The sequence below is a fragment of the Salminus brasiliensis genome, chromosome 3, assembly GCF_030463535.1.
Source record: "Salminus brasiliensis chromosome 3, fSalBra1.hap2, whole genome shotgun sequence".
Taxonomy (NCBI): domain Eukaryota; kingdom Metazoa; phylum Chordata; class Actinopteri; order Characiformes; family Bryconidae; genus Salminus; species Salminus brasiliensis.
In genome coordinates this window covers 44,246,729-44,260,692 of record NC_132880.1, presented here as the reverse complement: position 1 = coordinate 44,260,692, position 13,964 = coordinate 44,246,729, and the positions used below count along the sequence as shown (strand labels likewise).

General features: G+C 41.0%; 1 protein-coding gene across 1 annotated transcript in view; it reads left to right on the top strand.

Moving 5' to 3' along the window:
- myo15aa (myosin XVAa) overlaps nt 1-13,964 on the top strand; it is a 43,233-nt gene that overhangs the window by 14,018 nt on the left and 15,251 nt on the right. The window contains exons 20-37 of the mRNA XM_072674912.1: nt 354-471; nt 1,548-1,723; nt 1,810-1,894; nt 2,012-2,065; nt 2,816-2,897; nt 3,058-3,188; nt 3,316-3,411; nt 3,509-3,744; nt 3,848-4,026; nt 5,514-5,586; nt 6,452-6,643; nt 7,741-7,847; nt 8,946-9,034; nt 10,269-10,398; nt 12,074-12,310; nt 12,476-12,540; nt 12,662-12,790; nt 13,333-13,411. Of these exons, the coding sequence (XP_072531013.1) occupies nt 354-471; nt 1,548-1,723; nt 1,810-1,894; nt 2,012-2,065; nt 2,816-2,897; nt 3,058-3,188; nt 3,316-3,411; nt 3,509-3,744; nt 3,848-4,026; nt 5,514-5,586; nt 6,452-6,643; nt 7,741-7,847; nt 8,946-9,034; nt 10,269-10,398; nt 12,074-12,310; nt 12,476-12,540; nt 12,662-12,790; nt 13,333-13,411 (2,258 nt within the window). The remainder of the gene's footprint in view (nt 1-353; nt 472-1,547; nt 1,724-1,809; nt 1,895-2,011; nt 2,066-2,815; nt 2,898-3,057; nt 3,189-3,315; nt 3,412-3,508; nt 3,745-3,847; nt 4,027-5,513; nt 5,587-6,451; nt 6,644-7,740; nt 7,848-8,945; nt 9,035-10,268; nt 10,399-12,073; nt 12,311-12,475; nt 12,541-12,661; nt 12,791-13,332; nt 13,412-13,964) is intronic.

Genomic DNA, 13,964 nt, shown 5'->3' with positions numbered 1-13,964 from the left:
ATAGAAAAATGACCCTTACTTTTACATCACAAACATCACATGAAAGTCTGTGAATAGACTTTGTAGCAAAGAACATTTTAGCAAGATGCCCCAAGAATCTTGCAGAACTTGAGTTTTGTAAGGACAAAAGGGCAAAGAACTTAAACTATAAAACAACATTTACAAGCTGTAATGCCAATTTAGGTGTCACTGTACTGACCATGCAGGGCGCCCAAACGTTTGCTTCAGGCCCATTTTCTGGCCCGTTTTTCTGGCCGATTTTAGGAAAACATTCATTCTTTATATTTCTTGCATGCAAGATAATATAGCTAATTAAACTGAACTGTTGCTGATTAAGCTGTGTGTCTGTTTAGATACAAATCTCTACTGGGCCTAAAGCAGATTCCTCCTGCCTGTGCGGAAAACTGTATTATCATGCTAAGGAAACTTTGTCCTCTGAGGCCAGGAGCTTTTGAAGTTGGTGTAACCAAGGTAGGATTCCTAATGCAGAGTTTATTGTCTAATAGCCAAAAGCAGGATGTGAGTGTAATAATAGAGTATCACAGGTTTCCACTGTGATGCAGTATTACAGTGTGATGCAGTATTACGGGATGATGCAGTATTACGGGATGATGCAGTATTATAGTGTGATACAATATTAGAGGTTCACAGTATGATAGTGTATTACAGTATTATAGGATTACAGTATAGTGCAGTATTACAGTATGATGCAGTATTATAGGATCACAGTATGATACAGTATTACAGTATGATGCAGTATTACAGTATGATACAGTATTATAGGATCTCAGGATGATACAGTATTACAGTATGATGCAGTATTACAGTTTGATACAGTATTATAGGATTACAGGATGATACAGTATTACAGTATGATGCAGTATTATAGGATCACAGTATGATGCAGTATTACAGTATGATGCCGTATTATAGGATTACAGTATGATGCAGCATTACAGTATGATGCCGTATTATAGGATTGCAGTATGATGCAGTATTACAGTATGATGCCGTATTATAGGAATACAGTATGATGCCGTATTATAGGATTACAGTATGATGCAGTATTACAGTATGATGCCGTATTATAGGAATACAGTATGATACAGTATTATAGGATCACAGTATGATGCAGTATTACAGTATGATGCAGTATTTTATGATCACAGTATGGTGCAGTATTACAGTATGGTGCAGTATTACAGTATGATGCAGTATTACAGTATGATGCAGTATTTTATGATCACAGTATGGTGCAGTATTACAGTATGATGCAGTCTTACAGTATGATGCAGTATTTTATGATCACAGTATGGTGCAGTATTACAGTATGATGCAGTATTACAGTATGGTGCAGTATTTTAGGATTACAGTTTGATGCAGTATTACAGTATGGTGCAGTATGATACAGTGTTACAGTATAATGTAGTATTATGTAGTATGACAGTATTACAGTATGATACAGTATGTTGTATTATTGCAGGATCACGGTATGATGCAGTATTTCAACATTTATTACTCATTTACTCTCTGTGTTTGTGTGTCAGCTGTTCATGAAAGAGGACATATATTACCTGCTAGAGAGTAAGAGAGACCGAGTTAGGCACGTGGCCGCTCTCACTCTGCAGCGCTACACTCGGATGTTCTTCGTGCGGAAGCGCTACACAGCCTTCCGCATGAAAATCATCAGACTGCAGGCCCACTGCCGAGGCTACCTCACACGGTACACACTATCATGTCATTAATACTTCATTGATATTACACAGTTTTGGTATTGATTCAGATTCATTCCCCAGTGCTTTTCCACAGGAAGCGTTACGTGAAAATGCGATCCAGTCTGGTCAAATTCCGCTCGCTTGTCCACATGTATGTCAATCGAAAGAGATACATTAAGGTACAGACTGCACAGCTCATACTACGAATGTCCATGTGTTCAGACTTCAAGAAACAGACCCGTGTTCTTATCTAACATTCCCTTACTAATCTTTGGTCATTATTCATCTCCTTTCAGATGAGACTGGAGGCCAGGAGGAGGGCAGAACAGGAGAGAATCCGATTAGAAATGGTTAGAGGGACAGCTTTGTCTGATTTGGGAGTCTGTAGGGCGGGGTGGGGAATCAAGGGCCAGACTACAGCAGTTTGCTGTTTTCCCTGCTCTAACAGACCTACTAAACCTGGCAATTCACAGGTGAGCTGAATCAGGTGTGCTCGAGCAGGAAAAGCACAAAACTGTGCAGGAATCCAACCCTCCAGGACTGGAGTTCTCTACCCCTCCTATGTGGGACATGGGGGAAATGTGCCCCTAAAAAAAACAGTGCCCATTTACAGTGGAGCTAAACTATACACTATATGTCCAAATGTTTGTGGACACCCCTTTTAATGAATGCATTCAGCTACTTTAAGGTGCACCCATTGCTGACACAGTGCCAATAGAATAAGACACTCTGGAGCACATAAACATGAACCTGTTGGCATCGTGCCCAATGCCAGGTGTGGGCTAGAGCAGTATAAAACCCCCCAGCATTGAGCTGTAGAGCAGTGAAACTGCATTCTCTGCAATGATACTTTTGGGATGAGTTGGGGTGTTGGTGATCATCCAACATCCTGACCTCACTAATGCTCTTGTTCAAAATCTAGTAGAAAGCCTTCTTCCCTGGACAGCAGAGACAGCCACTCCAACAAAAGCAGGAAAAACTTTTTTTAATACCTTTGATTTCAGAAGAAACAATTAATAAACAGTCCCAATACTTTTGTCCATATAGTGTACTTTAGCAAATACGTCTTACAGTTTAACATTTTCCCTTTATACCTGCAGGAGCTATCAAGACGGGAAGTAGTTAATGTCACCCACTTGGTCATTCCGGCAGAACTCGGCAGGTTGTTGCAAGCAGCTGCAGGTATGTTTCTTTTGTGTTGCTTTGCTTTTTGGAACAGGAGAATGAGAAATCACAGCTTGAAAGAATGTGATTGAATGAAATTAGACTTCCCAGAGTTTGCAGTGCTTTCTGGAATGGAATATCTTACCCTGTACAGTAATAGCTTTTGTCTGTCTGACAGGTGGCCGAGAGCTCCATTCTGATTGCTTAGCCCTAGTGCAGGCTCCCACTGTTCAGTTGGAATCCCAACTCACATTACCCCTCGACATCAACAACTTCCCAATCTCCAAATTCATCCAGGTTCACTTCAGAGTAAGCCATGCTTCTTGATTCACCCCTAAAGTGCAAGGACGCTCTAACAGAGCTGAACAGCCGCAGTGGATCAGTGTATGTGAGTGTCCACTGTATCAAGAAATTGTAATTCCGTCCTGCTTTCCAGGAGCCCATGTTTGGAATGCTGACTGCACCTCTGAAGACACCACTGACTCATGTTGATGAGGACCTCGCTCATGAAGCTCTAGATGTGTTCATCATGGTAGAAGCTCTCTTCCTCTGGACTTGCTCTGGACCTAACACAAGCACTTATTGATCATTAATATTGACCTCACTCTCATGTTCTTTCACTTCTGCAGATCCTCAGGTTTATGGGTGACCCACATTTGAATGGGGCTCAGGAGAACTTATTTGGAAACTACATCATCCAGAAGGGACTCTCCATCCCTGGCTTGCGAGATGAGATTCTGTGTCAAATTGCCAACCAGGTCTGGAGAAACAGCAACCCAGACAACGCTGACCGGGGGTGGCTGCTGCTGCTTGGCTGCCTGAGCACATTTGCACCTTCAGCCAAAATAGAGAAATACCTTCTGAAGTGAGACCTGAACTGCTTATAAGCCGACTACTGAATAAATGTGTGTATTTGTACTCATTGTGATGATGCGTTGTCCTCAATTGCTGTTTTTGGAATGCTACAGGTTTGTCTCGGATTACGGCTATAATGGCTACAAGGCTCTTTGCCAACACAAGCTGATACAGGCCATGCATAAGTCCCTTTATGGGCCAGAGACTGCCAGGACATACCCACTGTCTCTACTGGAGTGGACAGCCAACAGGAAGAAAGCCAACATGGTGTTGCAGGTGCATTGCTTTGATGGTGAGAGTTACAGATGTTTATTAGGGGCCTGGTGTGTTCTTTAACTAGGCTAAAATGTCTAAGAAGCTATAAGAATAAGCAACTTCATCAAATTCTGCTTGTTTATGTAATATGCTATAGGAAATATCAGCCTCATCATATTCCACTTGCTTTGGTGATACTATACTATACTATACTATACTATACTACTATAGGACAGTGTTTCTCAACCCTGTTTCTCACAGTATCACTACTATAGGAGATATCAGGCTCATACTGTCCCCTTCAGGCAAAGTCCTGGCGTCTCCAATTTGTATGTTTTTCATTTTTAGACATAATGACTGTGTCCCAATTACGCCCAACACACTAATACGATATTTGCTATATAGTAATCTTAAAAGCGTGGGTTTGGCAGATTAGACACACTATAGGTACTAATCCGTTTGTACTAATAGGAGAGTTGCCGCACTTGCATAATTATCTGCCATTTCTTGCCACTATTTTTTTCCAATCTGAATATTATCTCCCTTTACATTTTGCATTGCATTGTGGGACACTCTAAAACTGACCTATTCTAAGTGTTCATTGTGGATATCTCTACGCTGACACTTATCTATGTATTATGTCCCATATACACAAAAACGAATTACTATTACTTATTAGTACACAACTGGGACACCTCCGCACAAATTCATAATATTAATAATGTGACTTTATTGTCAGTTATACTTGTATAGTCTAAAAATTATTTTCTTTGCATTTCTCAGCTTAGAAAGCCAGGGTCAGAGTTCGAGGTCAGCCATGGTACAGCACCCTTCGAAGCAGAGAAGGTTACGTGCCGTAGCATCTTAGTGGACCTAGGTTTGAACGCAGTAACCCAGCCCATTTACTACCAATTCCAGAATGGACCAATAGAAATGCTCTGAAATTACTTGAAATTGACCTCATCAAATTTTGTCTCATCAAATTCCATCCAAATTTCAATCATGGTCTTCTTGCTTTGCTTATATGTCGTCTACAGTTGCGATTCTCTGCTACAGAGAAAACCCTCACCTTTCCTTTCCAATCGAAAACAGGTTGCACTCATGTGAAACCCTAGTCTGAAATAAGAGGAGCCTGAAAAGACTGCAGTAGAACTGTAGAAACGAAGGTGTCAATCTTCTGTGAGATTACCATCTGTAGATACTCGCTGCTCTGGCACGGCTGGGATATAAGCACATTTACGTAACACAAACACACACTTAAGCTCTCGGCTCTCAGGCACACAGTGGGGTTGATCTCAGCATCTGTCAAGCTCCCCCTATCACTCTCATCTGTCCAGAGTTATCCTGTCAGAGTTTCTCAGTGCCTGGAAGCCCTCTGGAGACAATTATGTAGCGCTCAGCTAGATTAAGAGACACTTGATCTCTAGTGCTAAACGGAATGGAAAAAAAGTGCTTGAGGTGTTGCCTTTCTTCTTCACACTGCCTCTCTCATCATGGTTGTCAAACATCATGTTGTTTCCACAGGGGCTTCCTTTCTATGTCCCGTGCACTCGTGGACCAGTGGAGAGGATCTGGCTGGGGACATCCTTCAGCACAGGTACATGCCAGGCCCGGGGAGGACACTGTGCTCAGACACCCCTGCACAGCCGTACAGAGCTTGTGCCAGCTGGTTCACAGAGAGAATTTGATCCCTCTTTTGTCCTGAATTGTTCGTCACCTGACCACTCTTCTTTCTTGTCATTTAACCAAGGTCATTGTACTCTTCTCTAGGCTTCTAATGTTCCTCTGGGAATCTGCTCAAGATAGCTGTCGCGTGTTGGAGTGGAGCCAGCACATATTAAAATATGAGGTTGAATATACATGAAAAAATAAGGACAACCCCATGGAAACCTTCGTCTTTTTTAACATATTTAAAAATCTGGATATTTGATTGTTGTTTAAAAGTAATTAATAAGGATGTCCAGATCAAGTTATTTTGCCACCCTACCCCGGCGAATTTGAGTCAGTCGATACAGATTTGATCCGATCTTTGTGTTTGTATAAATAATACAGCCACAGTTTAGATAAGATGAGCTTCTAATTAATACTTTAAAGTATTTAAATGAACATATTTACATTTTAAAATATTTTTTTACTATAGTTCTTAATGCCATCAAATTGAACACTCCATTTAAGTGAGAGAAAAGTAGAGAGTATTGCAAGTAAAGTATTTCTGTGTACCATTTAGCTCACAGATATTCACAGTTATGCATGGCCTGTTAGTTTGCTCTTGCTTTGCATCCATTCTGGTGGCCAGTTTAAACATCTGGGTGCTTTAATTTGAGGGCACCAGATTGGCCAGTAATGCTGGTTCGTGGTTTGTTTTCGTAACTCATCCTGATATTTACATTCACAAACCGAGCAAAGCCAAAAAAACAAGAGGGTTAACCACCATGTTTGTGTCTCTGTGTTTGGTTTTGTAGGGGCGTTACTGAGTCCTGGAAGGGCTGCTCGGTCATTATGAAGGAGCATGGTCAGTGGGCAGAGCTCGCCGGGCATGATTATGTAATGGATCTGATTGCAGATCTGGAGCTGATGCGAGATTTTCCTAAGCAGAAGTCCTTCTTCATCATCTCAGCAGAGAGTCCCATCAGAACCAGACCCAATGCCGGCCTGTTAGTAAAAACTGCATATACTTTATATAACAATAATAATAATAATAATAATAATAATAATAATAATAATAATCATAACAACACTTCATCACTTCCTGTTAGTCTAAAACGGGTGGTAATATTTTTATGGTAATATTTTGGGTACTAACCTGCCAAACCTACACTATTAATATCTGTATATAGTATATACCCTATAACCTTATAATAGTACGCAGGTGGGAACGCAGCCGATATGTAAATGTGTACATAAATGTTAAATATATGATTATAGTACTGTCTTGTGAAAAACTCCATAACTGATACGTTCTAGCCCCTTTTTATCTCATTAGCACTCCAACCTTAGACAGCCTATGGTCTGCCGACGGGCCAAAAGGGGCATTACAAACTTCTATTACCAAAGAATAGACCCGCCAGTTTCCACAGAAGTCCCTGTAGTTACTGAGTAATACGCCGTAGTGAGTAATAACCCTTTCTGCATTAAGGGGTTAGGCTTTAGGGCTACTTGGTGAGGACACTTTAATCCAGCTGAAGTGGAATATTGAGGAATCTAATCTTCAAATTTACAGAATTAGTAAACATCTGTTAGATGTTAATACAGCCTTACTGGTATTTCCAAAGAGGGCAAGAGATCCCAAACCTCCCACAGTCAGTAAATGTGTATGTATGCAGTACATCTGAAGAGGAATGGGGGGGGGGGCAGTTTGGACTGCTGGACTTGGTAGGACACTGTGCGGTAATTTTGCAATTGGAACAGCAACGCAGTGCGTAATGCGTTCTGGGATATTTGGCTGTGCCAATTCCACAGAAGTCACGTCCTCGATAACACAGGCGGAACAAGAACACATCCGGGCGTTCTGACTGTACTGGGCCAGATGTGAACTTTTGAATGGAGCAGTACTGAAACTGCAGCTGATGACGTTTTACAGGAACACAGGAACAGTACAGACAAGTACAGACAGGAGTGCAGGTCGAGAATCGGCCCTGGTCTCTTCACAGTCTGATGAGCGGTCATTGCTTTGACTGAAGTTTGTAACAGATGGTGGAAGGGAATGTGCTTCTGTTGTACAGACACAGATGTTTTGGTCTTGCTGTCACAGGGCTCTGTTCGGAAGTGGCTTTGATTCAGATGATGATAGTCCACTCCTGATGCCTCCTGCACTTGCCAGCGCCAGCCTCCCAGATTCAGATGGATACTACAGCCACGGTCTGACATTCACTGCTCTTTGTACTTGTTCACCATGTTGTTCACCACCTTATCTGGACAGTCACTTTCCATAGATTCTCAAGATTATTATCTACTAAAATTGTACAAAGAAATCTAGCATCTAAGGTGGAGATTTAGATCAGGATTAGGATGTATACTCTTGTTTGTATTCAGGTTATAGTTTCAGAGTATATAGTTCAGGTCCATTAGTATTTGGACAGTCTACTTTTTTTGTATATATATATATATCTCATGGCATGGAGCCATTAAGATGTGAATTGTGAACTGTAGAGTTGTAAGATGTGAAATGTGTGAAACATAATGTTGCATTAACTATTGTTAACTGGACCACAGTAAATGGACAAATAGATAAATAAATAGATGAATTCTTTTCTACTTGAATGCAAATCCTTTGCAGTGAATGACTGCCTATACTCTAGAGCTCACAGTCATTACAAAATGCTGAATGACCATCAGTTGCTGCTTGTTTGTGGGCCTTTCAGCTTTAGTCTTTAGTAAGAAAAAGCTGCTTAATTGCTGATAACTGATTCAGCCATTTATTTATTTGCTTTTGGAAGCTCTTGTTCTTGTTGCTTGCTTTTGGTCATTGCCCATCTGTAAAGTGAAGTGCCTTACAATCAATTTTGCAGCATTTGAGCTGGAAAGATCTCTGCACACTTCAGAGGTTATCCTGCTATTTCTGTCAACAGTTATACTGTATTATCAATAAACTCCAGTGAGCCAGTTCCATTGGCAGCTATACATGTCCATGCTATAACAGTGCCTCCGCCAGATGATGCAGCATAGGATGCCTAGGATCAAGTCTTTTCTAAAAGTCTTGTTCTAGAACGGGGTGGGCCCTTTTTTAACATGTTTTCTAGCAGTCCAATCTAATACCTTCTTGTTACTGAGTGTCTCAAAAAACAGAAATTCATAAATGGCTCCTAAACTCCAGTAATTGCTAAATGGCATTTGCAATGTGCGCCTGTCCAAATACATACAGACCTAACTGTACACACTCTGTGTAATGCATGTTTTTGTCTCCATGTCCAGATGTATGACCTTCATTTTCTCTCATCATTTCCACTGCATGAATAGAGTCAGATTTTAGCGAGGCTCCGACTCAGAGAGGCATGGACCGGTATCTGGACAGCCTGTTTGACCCAGTGTTGTCTGACGGCAGTGGGGTAAGTCCCTCTAGCTTCTCGGAGTGGCTTGTTTTGCAAGTTCCCTGACTTTGTGTAATTAAGTAATTACACTTTATGGACAAAAGTATTGGGACACCTGCTTATTCATTGTTAAAATAGTTTATCCTGCTTTTGTTGGAGTAACTGGGAAGGAAGAAGGCTTTTTACTAGATTTTGGAGGAGAATTGCTGTGTGGATATGATTGCATTAGTGAGGTCAGGATGTTTGATGATCACCACCCCACCTCATTCTCAACTCCCCAACTCATCCCAAAATTATTGGATGAAACACCATCCATCATTCCAGAGAACACAGTTCTTACACTGCTCCACAGCTCAATGCTGGGGGGCTTCATACCCCTCTAGCCCACATCTGGCATTAGGCAGCATGGTGCCAACAGGTTCATGTTTATGTTCTTTAGAAACTCTACAGGGACTAGACAAGCTGTGTGTGTGTGCTTGTACGCATCTGTGTCAGCAATGGGTGCAACCTAAAGTAGCTGAATGCATTTATTAGAAGGGGTGTCCACAAACATTTGGACGTATATAATGTGTGTAAGATTCTCCTAAAAATCTTCTATGAACCCCCTAAGGTTCTAAAATTACACATTTTAGAAGAACCAAAAGTGGTTCATCTATGGCAGAGCTTATTTTACAAACAGTATGAATAATAAGATGAGTTGTTAGTTCTGGTGGTTTATCCGGATCATTTGAACCTCGGAGCGTAAGTGATTGAGTATCAAATGCTCTCCCAGCACCAGCTCTCCAGCACTGTGGGCGATTAGGTTACTGGATTACCGTATTTCCTGCAGCATTGAGCTCCACTTAATCTCCTAAGCCATTACCATTAAACCATTATCCCCTTAAAAGCTGTTTTCAGACACCTGTAGAGTAATGGCTCCTGGCCAGCAAGCGGTTTGTTTAGAGGTGCGGCATGCACTAAGGGAACTGTTCTCGTTTGTTGGCCAAAAGAAAGTTCTGAAGCTAACAGGTTCATATAAAACATGGTCTGACCTTTCTTTATAATTACAGATGATGCACAACACAATTACAGAGTCTTTGGGAGTTGAAATTCCTTAATAAAGTATGTGAAAGCCAGCTGTTTAAAGGAATAGTCAGAGTAGGCTAAACTCCTTTTAGAGAGTATAAGGTACTCCCAGGGGGAGATTGATTTCTCCCGTGACAGAGCACTGAAGGGGTCCTGGCTATTGCTCACTGCTTTATCTCTGGAGCAGGATCTGGAGAAGTCAGCCAGCATGTCCAGCCGGATGAAGGGAGCTGGTGGGGTTGGAGGTGGGGATGATGAGGAGGAGGATGAGAAGGTATGGGCCAGCAGGCCCTATCCACCAGGACTGCAACCCGGCGGTGAGTCACACTTCTGCTCCCCTCCCAGCTCTCTCTTTACAGCCTATGAATTATGCATGGAGGCCCTTGTGTCAATTGGTTCCTAAATGCAATCAATTCCACTGCAGAGTGGAATTCAGGCTTCCAGTTTGTTTGGGATCGTGCTTTTCATTTCAATGGATTTTGCATGCGTAATGAAGCGGATGCTCTGTTGCGGTGCTGGTAAATTGCAGTGAATGTGGTTGTGACTGTTGGTGATTTCCATTACTAGTCCCTTTCAGCAACTTGTCCCTTAGTTGCTGGCCTGTGCATGTACTTGTGTCTGTTTGTTGTCATTTGAGAAGGGTTATTTGATTGCACCTATAAAACACTATTCAAAGTATTATGCACAGTTTGTGCTACGTCATTGGAACAGTTTATATTAACATTTTTAAAATTTCTGCCTAATTCTGTTCCTGTAAAGCTGCTTTGTGACAGCGGCAGTTGTAAAAAGCTTTATACAAAAATAATTGATTAAGTGTTACATCCAAAAAAATTTCTTTAGGCACACAAATAAAAATATATCGCAATAAAAAAATCCTTCAGACTTTAGGTATGTTACATTCATCACCACTATGAACAATTCTGGCTTGGCAAATTTGTCTTGTAGAGTGTATGTATCATCAAACCACACTGAATGATTTTATTTACATTTTTTTTACTTACATTTACATTTATTTACACTTATTTTGAAAAAATACCACCCCATTTAGCCTTCCTTGCTCTATCCAAAGCCACTGCCCTGCTGGAAAAAAAACAGCCTGGCCATCAATCAGCAAAATGACCAGCATATGGTATGTTATTGTTTCATTTAGTCGATCTACAGCCATGACCAACTTGATCGGACAACTAGTATGACTAGTAGTGAGCAAGTTTGGCCATGCCTGGTCATGATGGTAAGCCAGCTTGGTGATGCTGGTAATGGAATGCATATCTAAATGTAAATAAACTTTTTATGATTTTTTTTTATTTTATGTTTGTTAAAATGCAATTAAATAATAAAAAACATATATATATATATATATATATATATATATATATATATATATATATATATATATATATATATATAACAGGGTTGTAAAAATAAAACTTTTATTTACTTTTTTTTTATTTTTTGATCTCTGAGAGTGTGAAGTGATTTAGCGATAGAAAGGTTATTTATTTGTTTTTGGTGAATGTTTATGTATTTAATGTTTATTAACAAAGCTGCATGATTTTAAAGAAATTAATAACTCCCTCCTGCCCTCATACACACACTGCCACAGTCCTCCAACTTACCTACTGACCTACTTGAAGCCCCCCAGCCACAACATCCTAACATGATGGAAGCCTGTGTGTTCCCAGTGTCCTCTTTCTTTAAAACCAAAATATGGTCACCCTAGTTTATCCCCTTTTTCCAGTTTTAATGGTTGACAACCTCTGAAAATCAGTGGAATTCCTGTTGAATTACCCGAATTAAAGCTAACATGTTTATAGACGCTAAATCATATTATTCAGTACCTACAGGAACTGATGGGGCTATTTTCTGGTAATAGAAGATCTCATGATAACACTTTTGGCCTGCCAATGGTCCATTGGCTGTTTAAGGGGTTTTGTTTGTTTCTGTAATAAAATAACAAATCTGTGAGTAGCCCTTTCCTATTCTTTTTCTCAGCTGTACCAGTTCTACCCGTTATGGGAGGAGCAATGATGCCACCTATACCTATGCCAGCTATGCACTCTGTGCCTACTATGCCTGCTCCTACATCCATAACCTCGGTGCCCTCAGTACCCCCAGTTTCCCCAAAGCCTTCAGTGCCGTCAATGCCAGCTATGTCAGCTATGCCTACCATGCCTGCTATGCCACCTATTCCAGCTTTACCTAATGTGCCACCATTGACTGATGTGCCAGGTATGGATGCAAGAGATCACTATCCATCTATTGTCTGTCGGCACAGCTTGATTCTGTGGGATTAATTGAATTATTTTCTTTGTTCAGTTTTTATGTTTTTTAATGAGATCAAGGCATATGGTCTTCACTGTTGCATATTTGCATATTTATTTATCATTGGAAAAGGGGTAGATCACAGCATCCTAGCACAGCAGCAGCAAGCCATCATCAATCAGCAAGCAATCATACTGGTGAGTACCGTGAACTAGTAGAGTACCCTTGGATCTCGGGCTGAATGTTGCGCATGTGTGATTGGGCTGTAAGTGCACCCTGTTCCAGATCTAATTGCTGGTCTGTTGTGCTGCATGAAAGGCTCAGCAAATGACAATGCAAGCGATGGCCCTTCAACAGCAGATGTATAATTCAGTGGGTGGGCCGTACACTGGTCCTCCGCATCACAGTGAACATATACCAATGCCCCGTTCTGGCCAGTCGAGCCCGGTGAGTATCTCAAGGATGAACAGTAATGCATCATGTTTTATGCAGAATACACCACTACCACATCTACACCAATCAGCCGTAACATTAGTACCACTAGTAAGAATTTGAGCCACTTTGACAAGAACCAAACTGTGATGGCAACATCAGGCAAGTCCTGTGGGTTTTTTTCTGGTATACAGTGGTCAGTATCTACCAAAAGTCCTCTAAGTAATGACAGCCAGTAAAAAAATGGGACAGGGTCATGGGTACCTGAGGTACATTGATGCAATCCATGGAGATCCCACCTCACAACTTACAGGACTTACAGGATCTGCTGCTAACATCTTGGTTCCAGATGCTACATAACGACATTTAGAGGTCTTGTGGGATCCATGCCGAATAGTCAGACCTGTTGTAGTAGCACAAGGGGGATCTACTCAATATTAGGCAGGTGGTGCAAATATTGTGGCTGATCGGTGCCTGCTATAGCTCACATAGTGTAATATTAGATATGTCCATAGATATGTCAATGGTTCCGGTAAATTCAGAGCTTTTTTTAACAGACCAAATTCGAACCTGGACTCATTCCCTACCCTCAGCCTTCTGTTGCCCCTGCTCAGAGGCCCTCAAGGCATCATCACAGTAAGGCATTCGTTCACCTTGTGCAGTCTGTATTCCTGAACTAAGATAAACTCTTATAAATAAAGGTGATTCACATGGTTCTTTAAGCGATACCAGAGAAGAACCACTTTTGGTTCTATAAAGAAACGTTTTGCCTGGTCAGACAATACCATTAGCATATGTTGTTCAGATGAGTTTAGGTGGCTTCTGCTGGTGGTAGGCCACCAGTCCTTCTCTCTAGTGAATGGAGACAGGAATCAGAGGTGTGGGGTGGGGGTGTGTTGCAAAGACTTGTCAAAGATTGTGAACGTGGTAAATATGGTATTTATAGGATGTTAGATTGGGAGGAGGGGCTTCAGGCATGTTCCTCCTCCCAAAATGTTTGATATTTCATAACATCACTTTAGGAATAGTAAGAACCTCTACAGTACATCAAGTGATGGTTATTTAGGCCTTAAACATTTCTGTTATGAATCTGGTTCTTTTATTTGAACCATTTGAAGCACCTTTAGACCAAATACAAATAATGGCTCTTTAATTCGCTAATTTATTCTACTCTATGGATATGATTTAT